Source organism: Chiloscyllium plagiosum, chromosome 27 (genome assembly GCF_004010195.1).
Source record: "Chiloscyllium plagiosum isolate BGI_BamShark_2017 chromosome 27, ASM401019v2, whole genome shotgun sequence".
Taxonomy (NCBI): Eukaryota; Metazoa; Chordata; class Chondrichthyes; order Orectolobiformes; family Hemiscylliidae; genus Chiloscyllium; species Chiloscyllium plagiosum.
The window spans coordinates 19,263,283-19,283,813 of record NC_057736.1 but is presented as its reverse complement, the minus strand read 5'-3'; the positions used below and the strand labels follow the sequence as shown (position 1 = coordinate 19,283,813).

General features: G+C 40.8%; 1 protein-coding gene across 4 annotated transcripts in view; it reads left to right on the top strand.

The window, feature by feature from the left end:
* The window catches only part of rcc1 (regulator of chromosome condensation 1), a 30,493-nt gene extending 10,208 nt beyond the window's left edge, over positions 1-20,285 (top strand). For all 4 annotated transcript variants that reach the window (XM_043717584.1, XM_043717586.1, XM_043717583.1 and 1 more), the window contains exons 3-10: positions 5,097-5,287; positions 9,176-9,355; positions 10,937-11,033; positions 13,518-13,640; positions 13,908-14,060; positions 15,018-15,137; positions 19,426-19,578; positions 19,730-20,285. In XM_043717584.1, coding sequence (XP_043573519.1) covers positions 5,097-5,287; positions 9,176-9,355; positions 10,937-11,033; positions 13,518-13,640; positions 13,908-14,060; positions 15,018-15,137; positions 19,426-19,578; positions 19,730-19,905 — 1,193 coding nt within the window. In that variant the 3' untranslated portion in view covers positions 19,906-20,285. The remainder of the gene's footprint in view (positions 1-5,096; positions 5,288-9,175; positions 9,356-10,936; positions 11,034-13,517; positions 13,641-13,907; positions 14,061-15,017; positions 15,138-19,425; positions 19,579-19,729) is intronic.
* Positions 20,286-20,531: the final 246 nt, after the last annotated feature.

The following is a 20,531-nucleotide window of genomic DNA, read 5'->3' as shown; positions in this document are numbered from 1 at the left end:
CTGACGGGTACATCCTTATCAAGGACACTCAATAGTTGCTCCTTGAACAAGCTCCACATATCAATTACGTCCTTGCCTTGAAGCTTACTTTTCCAAGCCACACATCCTAAGTCATGCCTCACTGCATCATAATTTCCCTGCCCCCAGCTATAACTCTTGCCCTGTAGTGCACACTTATCCCTCTCCATCACTAGAGTAAAAGTCACCGAATTGTGGTCACTGTCCCCAAAGTGCTCACCTACCTCTAATTCTAACACCTGGCTTGGTTCGTTACCCAGAACCAAATTCAGTATGGCCTCACCTCTTGTTGGCCTATCTACATATTGTGTCAAGATATCCTCCTGCACTGACCCATCTAACGAACTTGAGCTATAGCTTTCCCAATCAATATCAGGAAAGTTAAAGTCCCCCATAACAACCACCCTATTACTTTCACTCTTCTCTTAAATCATCCTCGCAATCCTTTCTTCTACGTTTCTAGGACTATTAGGAGGCCTGTAACAAACTCCTAACAGGGTGACCTCACCTTTCCTATTTCTAACCTCAGCCCAGACTACCTCAGATGGCGAGTCTTCATCCATCGTCCTTTCCACAGCTGTAATACTATCTTTGACAAGCAATGCCACACCTCCCCCTCTTTTACCCCCACCTCTGACCCTACTAAAACATTTAAACCCTGGGACCTGCAACAGCCAATCCTGTCCCTGTTCTACCCATGTCTCCGTAATAGCCACAACATCGAAGTCCCAGGTACCAACCCACGCTGCAAGTTCACCTACCTTATTTCGTATACTTCTTGCATTGAAGTATACACATTTCAAGCCACTTTCCCGTTTACAGGCACCCTCCTTTGAAATTGATGCCATGTTCCTAACCTCCCTACACTCCAGGTCCTGCACCCTAAAGCTACAGTCTGGGTTCCCATGGTAACTGCATGAAAATGGCCCGTCGGACATTTCTACGATTCTTGCTTTTCTAGAAAATTGTCTTAGAGTGCATTTTATCCTGAGATATAGAGACATAGACATAGAACTTCGGAAAACAGAGGAGAACCACCTATACAACGTATTCAAGAAGAATGGATACTCAAAAAATACAGTCCGCAGATTCCTCAAGAACAAACCACGACAAGCAGACCGAACACAGCCAGAAACCCTAACCACCTTACCATACATCAAAGAAGTTTCAGAAATGACAGCCAGATTACGAAGAGCCCTCGGAATCCTAGTAGCACACAAACCCACCACCACTCTCAAACAAAAACTAACAAACTTAAAAGACCAGTACAACTCATGGATAAAACAAACGTCATTTACAAAATTCCATGCAAGGACTGCCACAAACACCACGTAGGACAAACAGGAAGAAAGTTAGCCACCAGGATACACGAACACCAGCTAGCCACAAAGAGACAAAAAGACACAACCCTCTCTCCCTCATAGCCCTACACACAGATGAAAAAAAACACCATTTCGACTGGGACAACACATCTATCCTGGGACAGGCTAAGCAAAGACATGCCAGAGAATTCCTAGAGACCTGGCACTCCAACCCTAACGCCATAAACAAACACACAGATCTAGGTACCATCTATCAACCCCTCAGAAAATGAACAGGAAATGACATCACCACAAACCCCAGGAACCCCATCCAGGACAAACGTATAAATAGAAAGCAGGAGACAACAGCTTCGCTTCACTTGGAGGTCACCACTGATGTTACCTAGCCAGGTAATGAAAGGTCTGGATATCAAACCTCTAGCTCAGCGAGGAAATCTACACTCTAGTCATAGACATAGATGTACAGCACGGAAACAGACCCTTGGGTCTAACTCATCCATGCTGAGCAGATATCCTAACCTAATCTAATCTCATTTACCAGCACTTGTCACATATCCCACTAAGCCATATCCCACTATTCATATACCCATCCAGATACCTTTTTAAATGCTGTACTTGTACCAGCCTCCACCGCCTCCTCTGGCAGCTCATTCCATACACGCCCCACCCACTGTGTGAAAAGGTGGCCCCTTAGGTCCCTTTTATATCTTTCCCTTCTCACCCTAAACCTATGCCCTTCAGTTCTGGACTCCTCTCTCCCCCCACACACCCCCACCACCACCCAACCCAGGGGAAAAAAGACTTTGTCTGTTTATCCTATCCATGACCCTATAATTTTATAAACCTCCTTTCGTGGCCCTGCAGGAGGCCAGTGAGGCTTATCTGGTGGGGCTGTTTGAGGACACCAACCTGTGTGCCATCCATGCCAAGCGAGTCACCATCATATGCAAAGACATCCAGCAGGCCTGTCGGATCCGTGGGGAGCACACCTAAACAGTCTGGCCAGCCCCGCACCTCTCAGCCTTTGACACTCCAGGAAAAACAGTTCCAACCTATTCAGTCTCTTTTTATAGCTCAAACCCTCCAACCCTGGCAATATTCTTGTAAACCTTTTCTGAATCCTTTCAAGTTTTACAACATCCTTTTGATAGAAATGAGACCAGAATTACACACAATATTTCAAAAGTGGCCTAACCAATGTCCTACAGCTGCACCATGACCTCCTAATTCCTATGCTCAATGCTCTGACCAATAAAAGGTATTCTACCATGAGCTGTACAGCTCCCAAAAGCAAAGAGGTGCTGAAATGGAAGATGCCTGACTGGGCAAACAAGATGATATCATTTACATCTTTTGGCTTGTTTAGTACATAAAGGAGTTACGATATCTTAATGCACAAACTGGTCACAGAAATGGTAAATTTGATCATGTATCTGTACTGCTGCAATCAATCTTTCTGTCTTGTATTTTCATCATTCCAGTTTTGAGAGTGTGTTGCTGGAAAGGTAGCAGCAGGTCAGGCAGCATCTGAGGAGCAGGAAAATTGACTTTTCGGGCCGGAACCTTTCATCAGGAAGGCTTCCCTGTTATCATTTCATCCTATTTACAGCTGTGACTTGAGTGATCTTTGTTTTGACCTCGAGAGTTCAATAATTAATCCTTTGTCTTTCCACCCCTTGTTCACCCAACCCACTGTCTCCTCATGTAACCAGCTCCTGTGAAGTCTTATTCATATGCTAAAGGTGCAATGTAAGTGTAGCTTGGTGTATTTATAGAACCCCCTAGTGTAGAAACAGGCTGTTTCGGCCCAACAAGTCCACATTGACCCTCCAAAGAGTATCCCACCCAGACCCATTCTCCCTACCCTAAGATCCTGCATTTACCTCTGACTAATGCACCTTACCTATATATCCCTGAACACTGGGCAATTTAGCACGGCCAATCCACCATTACCTACACATCTTTGGACGAGGGGACGAAACCAGAACACCTGGAGGAAACCCATGCAGACGTGGAGAGAATGTGCAAACTTCACTCAGACAGTCGCCTGAGGCTGGAATTGAACGCGGGTCCCTGGCACCTTGAGGCAGCAGTGCTAACCACTGAGCCACCTCAACCTGCAATTATACTGGTATAATAAATAGCAGTGACTGAAATTAAGGTGAAGCTGCTACTTGAATTCATAGCCAAACACTTACACTTGTATAAGTTTTATAATCATGTCCCTGTGTCACACAAACCATCACAACTGCTGTGAACAATGGACAATCAGAAGTAAAGATCAGATATTTCTTTTACCTAGACAAGCAGGAGGCTGGAAGAACAGAGCAAGCCAGGCAGCATCAGGAGGTGGAGAAGTCAACATTTTGGGTGTAAGCCTTCTCTTGTCCTGAGAAAGGATTACACCCAAAATGTTGACTTCTCCACCTTATGACGCTGCCTGGCTTGCTGTGTTCTTCCAGCCGTCTCCTTGTCTACCTTGGATTCCAGGCTCTGCAGTTTTTTTTTTGTCGCCAACTAAATTTCTTTCAGTTGGCAGAAACTAGCATCCCTCATGTAGAGGAGTTAAAATCTGCAGGAGTCGAAACTTTTGAGTTCAGCTACACAAACTGTGTCGCCATGCTTTGGCAATGATGGAAAGGTGCCAGATGAGTGAAGGCAGGAGAAGTGATGTGGTAAGAGGCAAACACCCATGGAGTAACTTCTGGGCCACATCTTGGACAGGCAATACATTATTAAATTTTATTCATTTTTGGAATCTGGACATGACCTTTGAGAATGTGGTAGTGAGTCACTTTGAACTGCTGTAGTCTATGTGGTGTTGTGAGAGAAAGTTAGGAAGGAAGGTCTATGTTTTTACTCTGTATTGTGAAACAACTGTGTCATGCCAAGTCAGGATTATCCCATTGTGCTTGATATCCACAAGCTCACTTTGCTTGTTTTATGGTGGTCTATATACTCTTTGATCTAAACTGACACATTGGTAATATTTTTTGAATGGTTTATTTACTTTTCCTGAAGTGGTGACTTTTACTTGGCTTTAGCTGCACAAATATCCATAGCCTTTATAATTGTTTTCCATGGTTGACATAAAGCTGTTAATAATGACTAGTTATTTGACTGCAGGGGTCATCACATCTGTCCACAGAAATGTATACTTTGCATGAGTAATAACTGGGTAATGGTCCACAGAGGAATCCCAGACTATCCATTCTCCTTTGTTCCTGCATTAAAAGGCTTTCTCAGCTATTGGCAGGAGCAGTTGTAGGGATGTGCTAATGCTGGCCCATTTACACAAAAAACAACTCCAGTAGGAATTCCCAGATTGATTATTTGAGAATAACTGACTCTGGGTACAGGAGCAGCCATTTGATCCTCTTCAGATGAATTTGTTGTTGATTGACCTATATCTGACCAACATTTACTGTCTTGGTTTCATAACCTATATAAATATATCATGCTCCACTTTTCAGTTTCTAATCGACTCCCAACCTTAACACATCTTCAGTGGGTGGGAGCATTCAAGATTTTGGATACGTTTTTATGAAGAAATGCTTCTTGACATAAATGGCCCAACTCTAATTTTACGGTAATGCTCTGTCATCAGAGATGATAATGCACTTCTCTCAACACTGCCTACTAGATCACCAATTTAATCTTCTACACTTGAGAGAATACAACTGTGGCGTTTTGGTTTTGTTTGTTGAGTATTTGTTTGCTGATGGATGGAAGCCTAATTTGTTTTCCCTCCCACAGTCTCGCATTCCTCACATGGAACGATCCCTGGGATTGTCCTGACGCTGGGCCAGGGTGATGTTGGCCAACTTGGTCTAGGGGAAAATGTGATGGAAAGAAAGAAACCCGCCTTTGTCAAACAATTACCAGAGAAAATAGTGCAGGTGGAGGCCGGAGGAATGCATACTGTGTGCCTTGGGGCCTCAGGCAGTGTAAGTACTGGAAGGATGACTCATGTTTGTGCCATGTCTTTTGTGACATCCAAATGCTCCAAAGCACTTCACAGCCAATTCAGTTCTTTCTGATGTGTAATAAGGTGGTAATGTTGGCACTTACAGCTGTACCCAAGCAGCAATGTGATAAATGCCAGATAAAATTACTTTTTTAATGACATCAGCTGAGCTATCAATGTTGGTCAGGGTACAATTTCTTATCCTTTCTTTGAACTAGTACCATGTGATTTCTATAGCCAGTTGAGTGTGAACGGGGCCTCTATTTAAATCTCATGTAAAGTGGTGTCTGTTGAGTATAGCATTCTGTGCACTGTATTGGAATGTCAGTATTCAAAATTTGGTGAGAAATTAAATGACCTAGCTCTAACTTTAAAGTTATACCTCTCTGTTCTAGATTCCTGCACCTGAGGAAATAGATTACAAGAAATTAACAGTCACTTTTGCAAATTGGGATGCATTAAGGAAAATGCAGATTTGTTAAAGACCAATTGTGCCTTCAAGCAGTTTAATTGAACTTTTTTTAAAATTCAGTCATGGGATGTGGGCATCGCAGGCTGTGCCAGCATTTCTTGGGTGTCCCTAGTTGTCTTTGGGAAGGGTCAAGAGTGTGGTGCTGGAAAAGCACAGCAGGTCAAGCAGCATCCAAGGAGCAGGAAAATCCATGTTTTGGGCAAAAGCCCTTCGTCAGAAATCTGCAATTGGTGGTGTTCCTTTGTCATTCCAGGTGGTGGTGATTGTGGGTTTGGAAGGTGCTGTCTAACAAAGCCTTGTAAATTTCTGCAGTATATCTTGTAAATGCTATACTATTAAACCTCATTTGTGGAGGTAGCAAGTATTTCTGCACATGGTACCAATCAATGACTTTTTTAATGTTGTGGTTACAGAGAAGGTGGGTAGGCAGAACGTGGTTGATAGGGTAAAGATGAAGTTCTAAACTGCCACAACAGGCTCATCAACCAAGTTGAAACCCTTGAACTGCATTCCTTTAATATTTTTTCCACTATTGGATTGCTGAGTTCTATGCCACTTTTGGAAGTGGAAACCACTGTGTTGGTACACTCGTGTGTGGAGCATAGGTAAAATATTGGACAGTAACAGGGATAATATATTGTCTGAGTGACCAAAACAAAGCAGTGGCAATTTGTTTATTTGCACTGGAGGAAGATGGGCGAAGAGGCTCCCCTGGACTTGGCATTAGGATCACTGCTTTTCTTGATATATTTTAACCGCTTAGGTTTTGAGTTTGCAAGGCACAATTTCAAAATTTATAGGTAGCATGAAAAAATAGAACTATTGTCATCTGTGAGGAATGCAAGAGGGCATGGAACCAGGAATGGGGGACAGGTTGCAGATGATATTAAAGTCAGAAGTGTGAAGTCATACCTTGTACTAGGAAGAATGAGGAGAAGCAATTTAAAACAAAGTACATGCTATAATGCTAAAGGAGGCATTGGTGCAGTGTGACCTAAAAGAATATGTTCATAAATCATTGAAGGGACAGTGCAGGTTGGGAAAGTGACTTAAAAGGGAAATTGAATTCTGGCCTTTATAAATAAACTTTTAAAAGTTTACAAAAGCAAGGGGTTTGTGATCAATCTGGGGAGGTGGTGGCTCAGTGGTGAACATGCTAGCTCACAGCACAAGGGACCCAGATTCCAGCCTCAGGTGACTCTGTGTGGAGTTTGCTCATTCTCCATGGTGTCTGTGAGTTTCCTCTGGGTGCTCTGGTTTCCTCCCACAGTCCAAAGATATGCAGGTTAGGTGAATTTGCCATGCTAAATTGACCATAATGTTCAGGGATGTGTAGGTTCGGTGCATGAGTCGGGGAAAATATAGAGTAATAGGGTAGGGGAATGGGTCTAAGTGGGTTACTCTTTGGAGGGTCGGTGTGGACTTGTTAGACCAAATGGCCTGTTGCCAAACTAGGGATTCTATGAATTTATGCAACACTGGTTGGATCTCACCTGGAATCTGGTAACTGATTCTGGGATATGCACTTCAGTAAAGTTGTGAAGGATTTTGAGAGAGTGCAGAAAAAAAATCATGAGAATGATGCAGATTGGAGAAAACTCTATGATCTTTTAAAAAAATAATAGGAAGTTGAGAGATCTGATGAAAATGTTCCACATCATAATTGATCTCAAGAGACTAGATAGGAGAAGAAAGGGGAAAGGGTGGAGATTCAGAACTCACTATTATTGGTTGAAATGCAAATGAACTAATGGCAGCATTATAAAAGGTTTTAACTCAACAAGTATAGAGGAACCTCGATTATCCGATTATTGGCTTATCCAGCAAGATCGCAAGGTCCTGATGCTTGGCTAAACTATGTTATCTGGAATTTGGTCAACCGAATGAAATACTCCCTGTCCCTGTCCTTCGGATTACCGAGGTTCCTCTGTAGTTGGAATCTGGAATGCCTGTTGTGGTGTAGATTGATTCAGTCATGACTTTCAAAAGAGAATTGGATAAGCATCTGTCAAGAGGAGTCTTGCAGAGAGCCAGCGTGAAGTCACTGGATTAAATTGCCACCTCATACTGTTAACTATTCGGTGATTCTTTTGAGTGATATTTCCCATCTCTCTCCTATTCAAGATCAATATTTCTTTTCTAATCTGTGGTGTTCAATCTGTACTCGAGATGGCTGCAAAACACTTCAAAAGTAATTCATTGGCTATTTAAGAACCTGAAAGCAGCTATGTAAATACAAATTTTCCCTTACTGGCTAATGGTTTCCTGAAGTCCATTTGGTAATTAGTTCATTGGAATTGTTTGTGTTGTCTAATGTAAATAATAACATTTCAATCTGTGTAATCACTTGGGAAGTACTGGATGTTGGATTTACCATTGATTAGGTGAGAATTTTCAACCAGGGAGTGATAAGTGATGTCATTCAAATTCCATTTACATGCCATTATCAGGCATTAATTGAAAGGAGCTACATCGTCACTAAAGCTATTGGAACCAAATGCATTATTCTTCATGCAATTGATTTTGAACTCCGTGCACAGTAACTTCTATTCTTTAACCATCATCCCAGTGACAAATTGACCCTTGGAACTCTCCTGCAACAGCTGCATTACTATCTCTGATAATGTGAGGCCTTAAGTTTATAACTTTTATGCTATTAATTATGCTGCGTTACTGCTGTGATCATTCTTCATGAATGCTTTTGGTCAGAAGGATTTGCAACTGTTCTTGATAATTATAAGTACAGTATCAGATAAATATCTTGATTATAAGAGGAGGTCAGAGGCTGTGAATTTTGCAATGAGTAACGTTTATTCTGGCTCTCTGCAGCTTGTCCATGATTTGCAAGGCATAGGTCAAGAGTTTGATTGAATACTTTGTTTGCCTGGATAGCTCCAGCAAGACTGAAGAAGCTTGGCACCATCCAGCCCATCAATCACCTTCAACATTTACACTCTTCACTGTTGCACAGTGGCACTAGTGTGCGTCATCTAAAGGGTACACCACAGCAACTCATAAAGCCTCCTTTGAAAGCACCTCCCAACTTTAACACTTGGAAGAATAAGTGCAGCAGTCTCATGGGCAGCGACCTAAAGAGATACTGTCCTGACTTGGAAATATATTGCAGTATATTGAATCAAAATTTTGGAACTCCCTTCTCAATAACACTGGAAGTAGCTACATTCTCTCTCATACTTGTGAGAAGCAGGTTTACCGATACAGCAGTGGGATAAATGAACAGAGTATCTGTTTTTAGTGATGATAGTTAAGGGATAAAGCTGACAAGGACTAGGGACCGCTCTGCTAATCCAGCAGTTCAGAATGACCTATTAAGGCTTCTTACTTACATCCAGTGTTAATGGATATTCCTGACTTTCGTTTCTCTTGCCTCCTCAGATTTACACATTCGGCTGCAATGATGAAGGTGCCCTCGGTCGTGATACGTCGCAGGAAGGTTCAGATACGATCCCAGCTCGGATTATACTCAATGAGCATGTGGTTCAAGTTTCTGCTGGTGACAGTCACACTGGAGCTCTGACTGACATTGGCCATGTTTATATCTGGGGCTCCTTCAGGGTAAGCTACAGGTTGCGATGGAGGGAGATAGGAGTTAGTGCAGGTAGTCACTCTGTTTTTCACAGTTGATTTGGAGTTGACTGTAAACTTGGGAAAGAGGAAATTACAGGGGGAAAGTGCAAGGAATAGAACTGAACTAACACTTTGAAAGAGTTAACATAGACACAATGGTCTGAGTTGTGTTTTCTTGTGCTGTATGGTTCTACTTATTTTTCGTGCTGCTTGCCCTTGATGGGAGATCAAACACAAGTGGACATAATTCATGTCCATTTAAGGAATGATGAATAGAAACGTCCGCACCAGCTACTTTCTAATTCTGTCTGGATGGCAGGCAGTAAAATGCAGTCCACACCCTAGATTGTGGAAATCGGGATCTCGTTCCCAAAAAAGTATTGTAGTTGCTCGGTGACAATTTAAATTTTCAAAACTTCAGTCGATAGATGCTTGTTGGGTTGGTATCACAGGATAGAAAGCAAGGGACCATAAGTGAGATTAGTGGAAAAAAAATGCTGGAACAACTCTGCATCTGTGGAGGGAGAAACAAAGTTAACATTTATAGTTCAATCTGCCTCTTAACACTCAAATGTTAACTTCTCTCTCTATAGATACTGCCAGATCTGTTAACTAAGTATCTCCAGCACTACTTGTTTTTATTTCAGGTCTCCAGCATTGTAATACTTGGATTTTATTAAAATGGGATTGAAATTGCAATCAGCTGTGCTCTCATTGAAAGGTTTGATAGCCTGATTTAACCACCTGTTGTTCCAAAACCCCTCATCCTCTATGGATGTCTGCGTATGCTATTATAGCACTTAGTGTGTAGTGGTGGGTAACTTATCCTTGACTAACAAGGGGAAAGTGTTTTAAGTGGAACTGCCTGACGAGATCCACTTATGTACTTATTAAAGAGAAATAAGAAGCACTTGGATTTATATTGTACCTTTTATAACCTCAGTCCCAAAGCCTCTTTACAGACAGTGAACCCCTTCTGAAGTATAGTCACTATTTGATTTGAGGAAATGCAGAAATGTGTATCTACACAACAAGATCCTACAAACATTAATGAGATGGATGCCCATTTGAAGTACATATACTGGCATGGGGACTGGGTGAAGCAAAGTTGCATTTCTTCAAAATAGCACCACAGGATCTTTTTATATCCTAAAAGGACAGAAGGGGCTGCAGCTAAATGCCTCCTTAGAAAGGTGGCATCTCCATCAGTATGGCACACACTCTTCATTGGGGGTTCTAGCCTAGTTTTTGTGTTCAGGTCTCTGAAGTGGGGCTTGTACCATGACATTCCGACTTGGGGGTGGGGCGGGGTGGGGGAGGTGAGAGTGTTAGCTGGTGAGTTATGGCTGACAATTGACTCCTGTATTTTGTCCTTCTGGCGCCATCAAAAAAAGCCTGTCTTTCCATTGTATGTTTCAATTTTAGTTTCCCAGAATTGTCAGCTTTTATTAATCCACATATTGTCATGTTTTTGTGGGGTTCTTTTTCTTCTGGAGCACTGTATTTTTTCAAACCCTATTGCATAAATTTGTCTGTATTTAACTTGTGTATAAATATGGAATCCCACAGGATAACAATGGAGTTATAGGTCTGCTGGAGCCTTTGAAGACCAGCTGTTTTCCACAGAAAATCCCTCTTGATGTTCCAATAATTAAAATCACTTCAGGTGAGAAAGCTTCACTTCCATTATAGTTTGATTCAATGTACAAGCGGTTTCTGTATTAGATACAATGGAGATGGAGGAATAATGGAATGAGAAACTGTGTGAAGGATTAATTAATATTAAGGTTATAAATGTGTAAGTGTTGCTTTCTGAATTAGCAAGCGAGAAGTGCCCGCCTAGTGCTATTTTCGCTAGACTGTTATTCCAGAGACCCAGCTAACGTTCTAGGTCCCGGTTTCAAATCCTGCTTTGGCAGATGTGGAATTTGAATTCTGTAAAGATCGGGAATTACAAAATCTAATGATAACCCTAAAACAATTGTCAGAGAAATCCATCTAGTTCACTAATGTCCTTTTAGGGAAGGAAATTGGCCTGATCTACATGTGGCTTCAAACCCATAGAAATGTGGTTGATTCTTAACTGTCCTCTGGGCAATTAAGGATGACCATTTGACATTTGAATGTCCTGATGAACCGATAATATTGCTATGTGAGTAAAATTTTGACAGTGGGGACTTATTCCTTCAGCTAATGCGGTCTGTGTATTGTCAGTCATGGTTCACGTGGCCTCACCTCAGGGTGAGAAGGCTGTTTTTGTCACACAGTTGGCGATGATAACTTTCAAATCGGGTTCGGACTTGGAATATCTTAGTTATTTTGAGGATGGATGGGGAGGTTCCTCATTGTGTCCAGGGCAGTATTTATCTCTCTGTTAGCATTGCTTTATTTTCAAGAAGAGTAATTGCCTGGTTGTTGACATGTTCCTGTTTGTAGGAGTTTGTTGTATACAAAGGAGCAGTGGTTTCTTGTGTTAAGACAAAGGAGCTGAAGTCAGCTGTTCAATTGAACAGCCTTGGTCTCATTGAATAGCAGAGTCTACTCTTCACCTGAGACAATGGTTGATCTGATAATCCTTAACACCATTTACCTGCCTTTCCCAATAACCCTTGACTCCCTTAAAATGAAACTGTCTATTTCAGCCTTGAATATATTCAATTACCCAGCCTTGATAGACGTCAATGATAAAAAATTCCATGGATTCATAACCCTCCAAGGGAAGAAACTTCCTTCTCCTCTGTCTTAAATATGTGGCCCCATATTCTGAGATTATGCCCTATGGTCCTAGACTATCTCACAAGGGGAAATGACTTTTCTGCCTCTATCCTGTCAAATACTGAAAGAATCTGTATGTTTCAATGAGGTTGATTCTCAATCTTCTATATACCAATATAGGCTATATAGGCTCGACTTCCCCTCATAAGACAGTCCCTCCATACCATACCCATTATCCCCTAGTGAACCTTCTCTAGGCTGCCTGCAATGCCAGTATATATTGCTTGGATAGGAGGCCCAAAACCGTTCACAGTATTCAAGCTGTGGTCTGATTAGTACCTTTTGTGTAGTTTTTGCAAAATCTAACTACTTTTATACTCCATTCCCTTGTAAAGACAAACATTTCATTTGCTTTCCATATTACCCACTGAACTTGGATGAATGCATGAGAAATCCCTCATTCCACATCTGTGGATTTCTGCAGTCTTTTGTTTTCATATTCAGCTCCTCTATTTTCTTGCCAAAGTACATCACCTCACATTTTTCATATTATGTATCTGCCAAGATCTTGCCCACTAGCTTAACTTGTCTATTTCCCTATGCAGGCTCTGTCTCATTCATGGAACTTGTCCTTTCAATCTATTTTTGTGTGATCTGCAAACTTGGCTATGTTGAGTTCACTTTCCTCATCCAAGTCCTTAATTTGCATTTATAAATAATTTTGATTCCTGTACTAATGGATAGGATAAATAGACTAAGTCTTTTCCCTGGGGTCAGGAAGTCCAGAACATAGGTTTAGGGCGAGAGGGGAAAGATATAAAAGAGACCTGAGGGGCAACATTTTCACAGAGGGTGGTGCGTGTATGGAATGAGCTCCCAGAGCATATTATGGAGGCTGATACAATTGCAACATTTAAGAGGCATTTGGATGGGTATATGACTAGGAAGAGTTTGGAGGGATATGGGCTGGGTGCTGGCAGGTGGGACCAGATTGGGTTGGGATATCTGGTCGGCATGGACAGGTTGGACCGAAGGGTCTGTTTCCATGCTGTACATCTCTGACTGATCACTGGAACTCCACTAATCATAAGGTGCCATTTTGAAAGTGCCTCCCAGTTGCAACTCTGAGAGAATTGGCTAACTAATAGAAGACAATGTTATTTATACTGCCTCTTGTCCTATTAAGTAGACCCATCTGGTACCTTATCCATCTCGTATTGTCACTCTTTATTGGTTGGAGGATGCTCTGAAATGATCTGATTTTGTGAAAGGGTCTCTATATAAATACATGTCTGTTCTTGTTACTGATATGGTCACACAGATGTTGGAAAATTCCGCAGTTTGGTCTTGGACACATTGACAAATTTGAGTTGGCAGCTTTAACAAGAATGGACTCATTATTTTCAAAATTGTTTTCCCTTCCCTTTTTCTGTAGGTAATGACCATTTGGCGTTGCTGTCTCTAGATGGAGATATTTACACATCTGGTTGTGGTGAACAGGGGCAGCTGGGAAGAATTGCAGAATGCTTTACGAACCGGGGAGGAAGACGAGGTCTAGGTAAAAGTAGCATTAATTTCTGCACATTTGAACCATCCAATGCTAATAAGAGAGCCCCTTTTGTGTTTGTTTGTTTTGCTTTTCACTTAGAATGAACTGTCCTCACTTTGCCAAGTAAACTGATGAGAATGGTGCTGCAATCCCAGCTGCTGTCTCAACTTGAGACAATAATTGATCCCAGACATTTACTGTGGTATCCATTACTGTTGAGGTTATTAATGATGATTTATGCTGTTTAATTGCCAATTATTTGTTTAATTTGCTCAGAGCGGCTGCTGATTCCCAAGAGCCTTCATCTCAAAGCTAAGGGAAGTGGGAAAGTGAAATTTCGTGATGTTTTCTGTGGGGCATATTGTACGTTTGCAATTTCAAAGGAAGGACATGTCTACGGTTTTGGACTTTCCAACTATCATCAACTGGGTGAGAACTGTTAAAGCATGAACTATAATGTGAATTATTCAAGTTTGCATGCAATGCAAAACAAAGCCACGTCTTTAGTGTTCAGGCTATATAGCAACAGTGACTTGTATTTACGTAACCTCTTTTAATGTAGTGAAATGTCCCAAGATTTCTCCAGAGCATTATTGAGCAAAGTTTGTTTGCAAGCCCATGGGATTTTCAGACAGTTAACCAAAATCATGGTGATATAGTAGATCTTAAGGAGTTTCTTAAAGAACAAAAGAATGGTCAAGAGTTTAAGGAGGGAATTCTAGAACTTAATGACCAGCCTGCTGGAGGCATGGGCAGCAATGGTGCAGTGATTTAAAACTTTTAGCATGTCCAAGAGGCCAGAATTGGAGGAGTGCAGTATTCTTAGAGGGTTGTAGGACAGAGATTGGATGGTATGAGGTATGGAGAAGCCTGAAAATTTGGAGTCAGAATTTGAAATTAAGGCATTGTCCGACCAAGAGCTGACTTTGGTCAATTGTTTTGCTCACTGACCTATCACAGGACTTGCTATGAGTTCAACTGTAGGCAGAATTTTGAGATTCATTCAAATGTGGCTTCAACATTGGATATTCTACTTCAATCATGGCCTCATTGAAATATTAAGGTTAGCTAAAGGAAAGTATACAGTGTTCCCTTTCTGTACAGGATCATTACATAACAATGCATAAGGAGGTGTGAAATAGCAGTTTAGCTTTATCTTTACTATTGTAAAATGTACATGTGCGATTAGAAGGCTGAGGATTTGATCAGACTTGTCTACCCTGCCTCTGCTGTTGAATAGTCTGTCAATGTTCACTGGATCGACTTGTCAGCTTGGGCGTCATTTCAGAAAATAGCACCAATCCACACTAAGTTTTAGGTGAGATAAGGAGGGGAAGAGACAAACTGAAGGCACAAAAAGAGTGGTATGTTTTGTTTCTGCTGCAGGAACATCAAGCACAACTCCCTGTTACTCAGCACACAAATTAACTGCATTCAAGAACTCCACTAAGTCTTGGATAAAATTCTCTGGTGGACAACACCACACCCTGTGCCTAGACTCTGAAGGTGAGTATTACAATTGCTATTTTCCTTCAATTATGGTAATGTGTGAGTTCTTCCATTTTAAAGTCTGATCTTCAGGCAGTGATGTTTCATCATGTCTATTTTTATTCTCAAATTCATCAATCCCATTGCTATCCCAGTTGAACCTATGGCTACCTGAGACGGGTTGGCAGGAACTTGGTCCCAGTATTTTATCCACAGCATTGTCTCAATCCTGCACTGCCCCAGTCCTGCTCAGTGATATTGTGCTGAGTGGGGTTATGCAGACCTAGTACTCTCAACAGCATTAATTGAACCCTTAACAATGAGAAGCTATCTATTTGCATGCAATGTTTAATTAAAGACTAGGGATTAGTAGCAGTCACGTGATACCATTTTGATATTTCCTTCAGTGAGCAAGCCTAGGCACTGTAAGATGAATGGCATCTGGTGAATGATATTGTAATTGTCAGTTGGAGAATATTAATTCACTTTTGTAAAATACCTAGAAATAAAAAGCTGGTATGAGTAAATGTGGTTGTAAAGTTCTTTTAGGAATCCACCTGATTCACTGATGCCATTTAGGGAAGAGACCCAGCTGTACTTATTCAGTAAGAACAGAAGGAAGTCACTTCGCATCTGGAGCTTGTTCTGAAATTCAGTGAATTCTGCACTGACATGGGACTTAACTCCATATGTCCACTTTTGTTCCTTAATATCTTTGTCTACAAAGATTTATCCCTCCTGAGTTTAAACTCAATAAATGATTTAGCATCAATTGCTATTTTCAGAAGAGTTTTCCAAAAGTTTTCCAATCTTTGTAGAGTATTTCATAATTTCACTCCTGGCACTGATTTTGTGATTATACCTCCTCATCCCAGACTCTGTGACTAGTGGAAATAGTTTATCTATTCTTGCTGTTCCCCTTAAAATGTTTTTTTTTAAGTGCACAGATAACCCCTTATCTTTCTAGATTCTTAAGATAGTTTTATAATCTTGGCATGAATTTAACCTTTGGAGTGCAGATAACATTCTGGTGAATGACTACCAACTCCCTCTAATTCAGCTACTTATTCAGAAATCTCTCTCAGACAATCAAACTGAAGCAATGATTTAAATTTTATTGCATGTGTACCCAAAATAAGACCCCTCGAGTAAGAAAGTTAAGCCTCAACCCAACTTGACCACTGCCTGAATAATAGTGGAATTTAGCTACAATTCTAACAAAGTGTTGCCTGGTCTCGATGTTCATACTTTGATCCTTGTACAATGTTGTTCTTCGAAGTTTTCTATTGAAGAGTCCTGGAGTTGAATTTTATATTATATTTTCTCTCCTTCAGGTTTATGATATGACATTATTGATGATCCTTTGGATTCTTCCACCCACAATATTGCAAATCTGCAACTTGTCTTCCTATCAGAAGTAGCTTCCCTGTTCCTTGTTACATTCGACATTGTCTGTTTGAAGACACAACTTTTGTGCTGTTAATGCCTTAAACTCTTCTGCAGGGCAGTCAGTTAAGCAGGTGTTTAAACAGTTTTATTTATGTAAATTTAATTTCTTTTCCCAGGCATGGCTAATTGCTTTCACTTCCAGTATAACAGTTTGTCCTTGTCCCTTAACAATTTATTCCAAATGGTTATTGCTGTTTCTTTCAATCCATGAAGTTATTAAAGTTCTGAAGTTTTTACTATCTTAATGCTACCTCAAATAATATTGCACAGAGCTGTCTCCGTACTTCAGGTGTTGGCTAATCTGGGCTTCATATAGTTGACAAGTTCTACCCCATTGTGTTTTACCCTCCAGATATAAAGGCCAGTGTCCCATCAGCCTTTTGAACAGATTTCTGTATCTTGTTACTGAAGGTGGGCATAGATAATATTTTCATCCCCATTTATCTGCCAACCATATATCTTAAAAAAACACTAATGGATGTATTGCATGGAGATGACATAGGATATGGCCAAAGGAACATGTGGAAGATTTGTTTTGATGAAGATGCTGATAAGATTCTGGAATTTGTTTTTAAGATGATCTATCCATTAACACTGGGAGTTGGGGCATATTGACTTTTTTGCTTTGCTTAGAATACTAGTTACTGTAGAAAGTTATGGGTATCAGTTTCAGCTGATATGGTGTAAATTTTCATAGCTGCCAAATGTGGGCTGAGTTTTTGGAGCTGGTTGTTGAATGTGAATTAGGCTGAAACTACGTCAGTGGGACACACCCTTAAAATAAATAAATTTATTTTTTCAGGCTTGTATTCTCAGCATCAGCTAATCAGGAAAAGCTTCAAGGAGTAGCTATGTAACTACTGAGTGGAGTAAACACAATATGGTGGAGATGTGCACTGTATGGAGTGCCTCTTTGTTATTTGTATATCTGGATATCCAAGGCTCTTTGGGTACCCAGTGTTTCAGCTTTTAACCTTTTGAAAGTTTGATGTTCTATACTTTTGTTTTAATTGCCCAAGGCGATGACTTAGCATTTGTCTAGGTTGAAATCTGTTTGCCACAGCTTTGCCTATTTACTTAATTTATTAATATCTGTAATTTTATTACTCCATACGCATGACATAGATAATTACCTAACTTTGTACCATCTGGAAATTTGTTTTTTTTTCCCCTCCCATCATCGAAGTCATTAATATGCAGGGTGAGCAATTAAGATCCTGCCACAGATCTCTGTAGGATGCCACTAGTTAGATTTTACTGTTCCTTTCTGTTCCATGACTTGTATCTGTGAATCCCATGAAACAGAATCCCTTTTTCCCCAAATCACTCCTTCAGCCATGTCCCCACTGTCTTGATTTTGTCTCTGCAACAGTTTTAATTTGGCTCTGGTGACCATTCCAAAACTGATCTTTAATTTAGCTCTTTAATTGAGCTTGTTGTTCCTGGTACTCTTCCAAACGTGGCCTCTTGCCTATTTTTCATGTAGCATTAATGACTGAATATTCCTCCTCCCACCCCACAATCTAAAAATACTTCCAATCTGACTTTACATGTCTCTTACCTTGATGGAAGCATACTGTGCAGAACTCTCAATTAGACTTACAAAGTCTGTGCCTAATGCCGAATTATTGAATCTCTACAGCCATCACAGTACACTTTGTCCTGCCACTCATGCTGTCATTTTGGACAACATCCTTTAAATTTCTATAATGCAGCACAGTAAGATGCTCCAGTCCAAAATGAGTAGCATGACAAATTGCACTGTGATGGCTGTAGAGTTTCAATAATTTGGCATTAGAAACAGACATTACAAGCCTAGTTGAAAGTTCTGCACAGTATGCTTCCATCAGGGCAAGAGACATATAAAATTAGTTTGAAAATATTTTTTGACAATGGGGTGGGAGGAGGAATATTCAGTCATTGATGTTCAATGAAAAATAGGCAAGAGGCCATGTTTGGAAGAGTACCAGGAACAACAAACTCAGTTAAAGAGCTAAATGAAGGATCAGTCTTGCAATTATCACCAGAGCCAAATGTAAAATGCTGCAGATACAAGATCGAGAGAGTGGGGACGTGGCTGAAAGAGTGATGGCGGAAACAAGGATTTCATTTCCTGGGATCACAGACATAAGTCTTGAAACAGAAAGGAGCAGCAAATTCTAACTGGCATCTTAGAGAGATCTGTGGCAGGACCTTAACTGTTCACTCTCTGTTTATCTTTTTAGATGGGATTAAAAAAAATCACAACCAAATTTCCAGATCGTACAAAATTAGGTAATTATCTCAGTTGTGTATATAGAGTAACAAAATTAGATATTGATAAATTTTAAGTGAATGTGCAAAACCATGGCAAATAGCTCAACAGCTGTTTAGACTCTTGTCCAGTGAAGTTGATTGATTGACTGACTGACCAGTTCCCTCAGAGGTAGCATATAGCAAGCCTCTCGGTTGTACCGAACCAGCCTGATACAGAATCAAAGTGGTGGTTCACCACCTCCTTCTCAAGGGTGATTTGAACTGGACAATGAGACCAAATGTATAAATCAAAACGCTTAACTTCTGACTGGGTGCTGAGGGTACTAGCCATGTAAGTACAGTTACAACTGCTAGGGACAAAGCCAAACAAACTCTAAAGAGGTGGTGTTGCCTGGTCTGTCGATGGTGTTTTGCAGAGCTCAGAGCTGACTAGCTAATTAAATTGTACAATATGTATGGTGGAAAGGACTCCCAAGCAGATGATTAAACCTCTCCTAATGCCAGGTTTGGAAATTAAAATGTTTCTTTCTGGGCAAGCGTGGATTTATTTGCTTTTCTTTTCATAGATTCTGATCATGTGTTTTTTACTTTCCAATAAAAGGTAAAGTATACAGCTTGGGTCGAGCAGAGTATGGCCGCCTAGGGTTGGGAGAGCATGGTACAGAAAAGAGTACACCAACCATCGTGCAAGGACTCCCTGTTATCACGACAGTGGCGTGTGGGGCATCTGTTAGTTATGCCGTCAGCAAGGATGGTAAGGTTTCGTTATGTTTACCCTCCTCCCCTTTATCTGTTACTATATTCTCCCCTCAAAATACTAATCTGTTGCCGAGTTCACTCGATGTAGCACTGACATTGATTTTAGTTTTAATCCTCCAATCACCTCCAAATGATTGTTCTCCTAGGCCGAGCCTTTGCCTGGGGAATGGGAACGAACTTCCAGCTGAGCACAGGTAATGAGGAAGATGTGTGGAGTCCAGTCCAGATGTCAGGTCAGCAGCTGGAGAATAGAGACGTGCTGTCCATCTCCAGTGGAGGCCAACACACTGCATTACTCATTAAAGAGCGCGAGCAAAGCTGATGCAAGTGGCTGCCCCGTGAAAATAAAAAAAACTACTGCCGATAAAACCTCGATTGTAAAGACTGAGTGAGCCCTGCACTTTCCCCATAATATTAATGCAATGCTTGGATACTACAGGAATACACTTATTTTTGTTTGCTTGTATTTTTTAAATGGTACTCTGCAGTGCCATTTTATTGTAATGTTGTGATGTACGAACCTAGTTTGTCTTCACTTTGTGTCGACTTTGGTTCATGTTTTACAGGACAAGCCATTTTTTTAAAAAAAAATTTAAATTTCTGATCTGTTCGGGGAGGATATCTGGGCTGGCAAGTAGGTTGAAGAAGGGGAAATATATTCTTTTAAAATCAAATAAATCTTTTTGTGATAGTTTTCTACAAGCTTTTTGCATTTCACATCTTTGTGTAATTTTATTAATTTTTGGCAGTGTTACAGATTTGAATGTCATAGTCATAGAGATATACAGCATGGAAACAGACCCCTCGGTCCAACCTGTTCATGTCGACCAGATATTCCAACCCAATCTCGTCCACCTGCCAGCACCTGGCCCATATCCCTCCAAATCCTTCATATAGCCACCCAATGCCTTTTAAATGTTGCAATTTGTACTAGCCTTCACCACTACT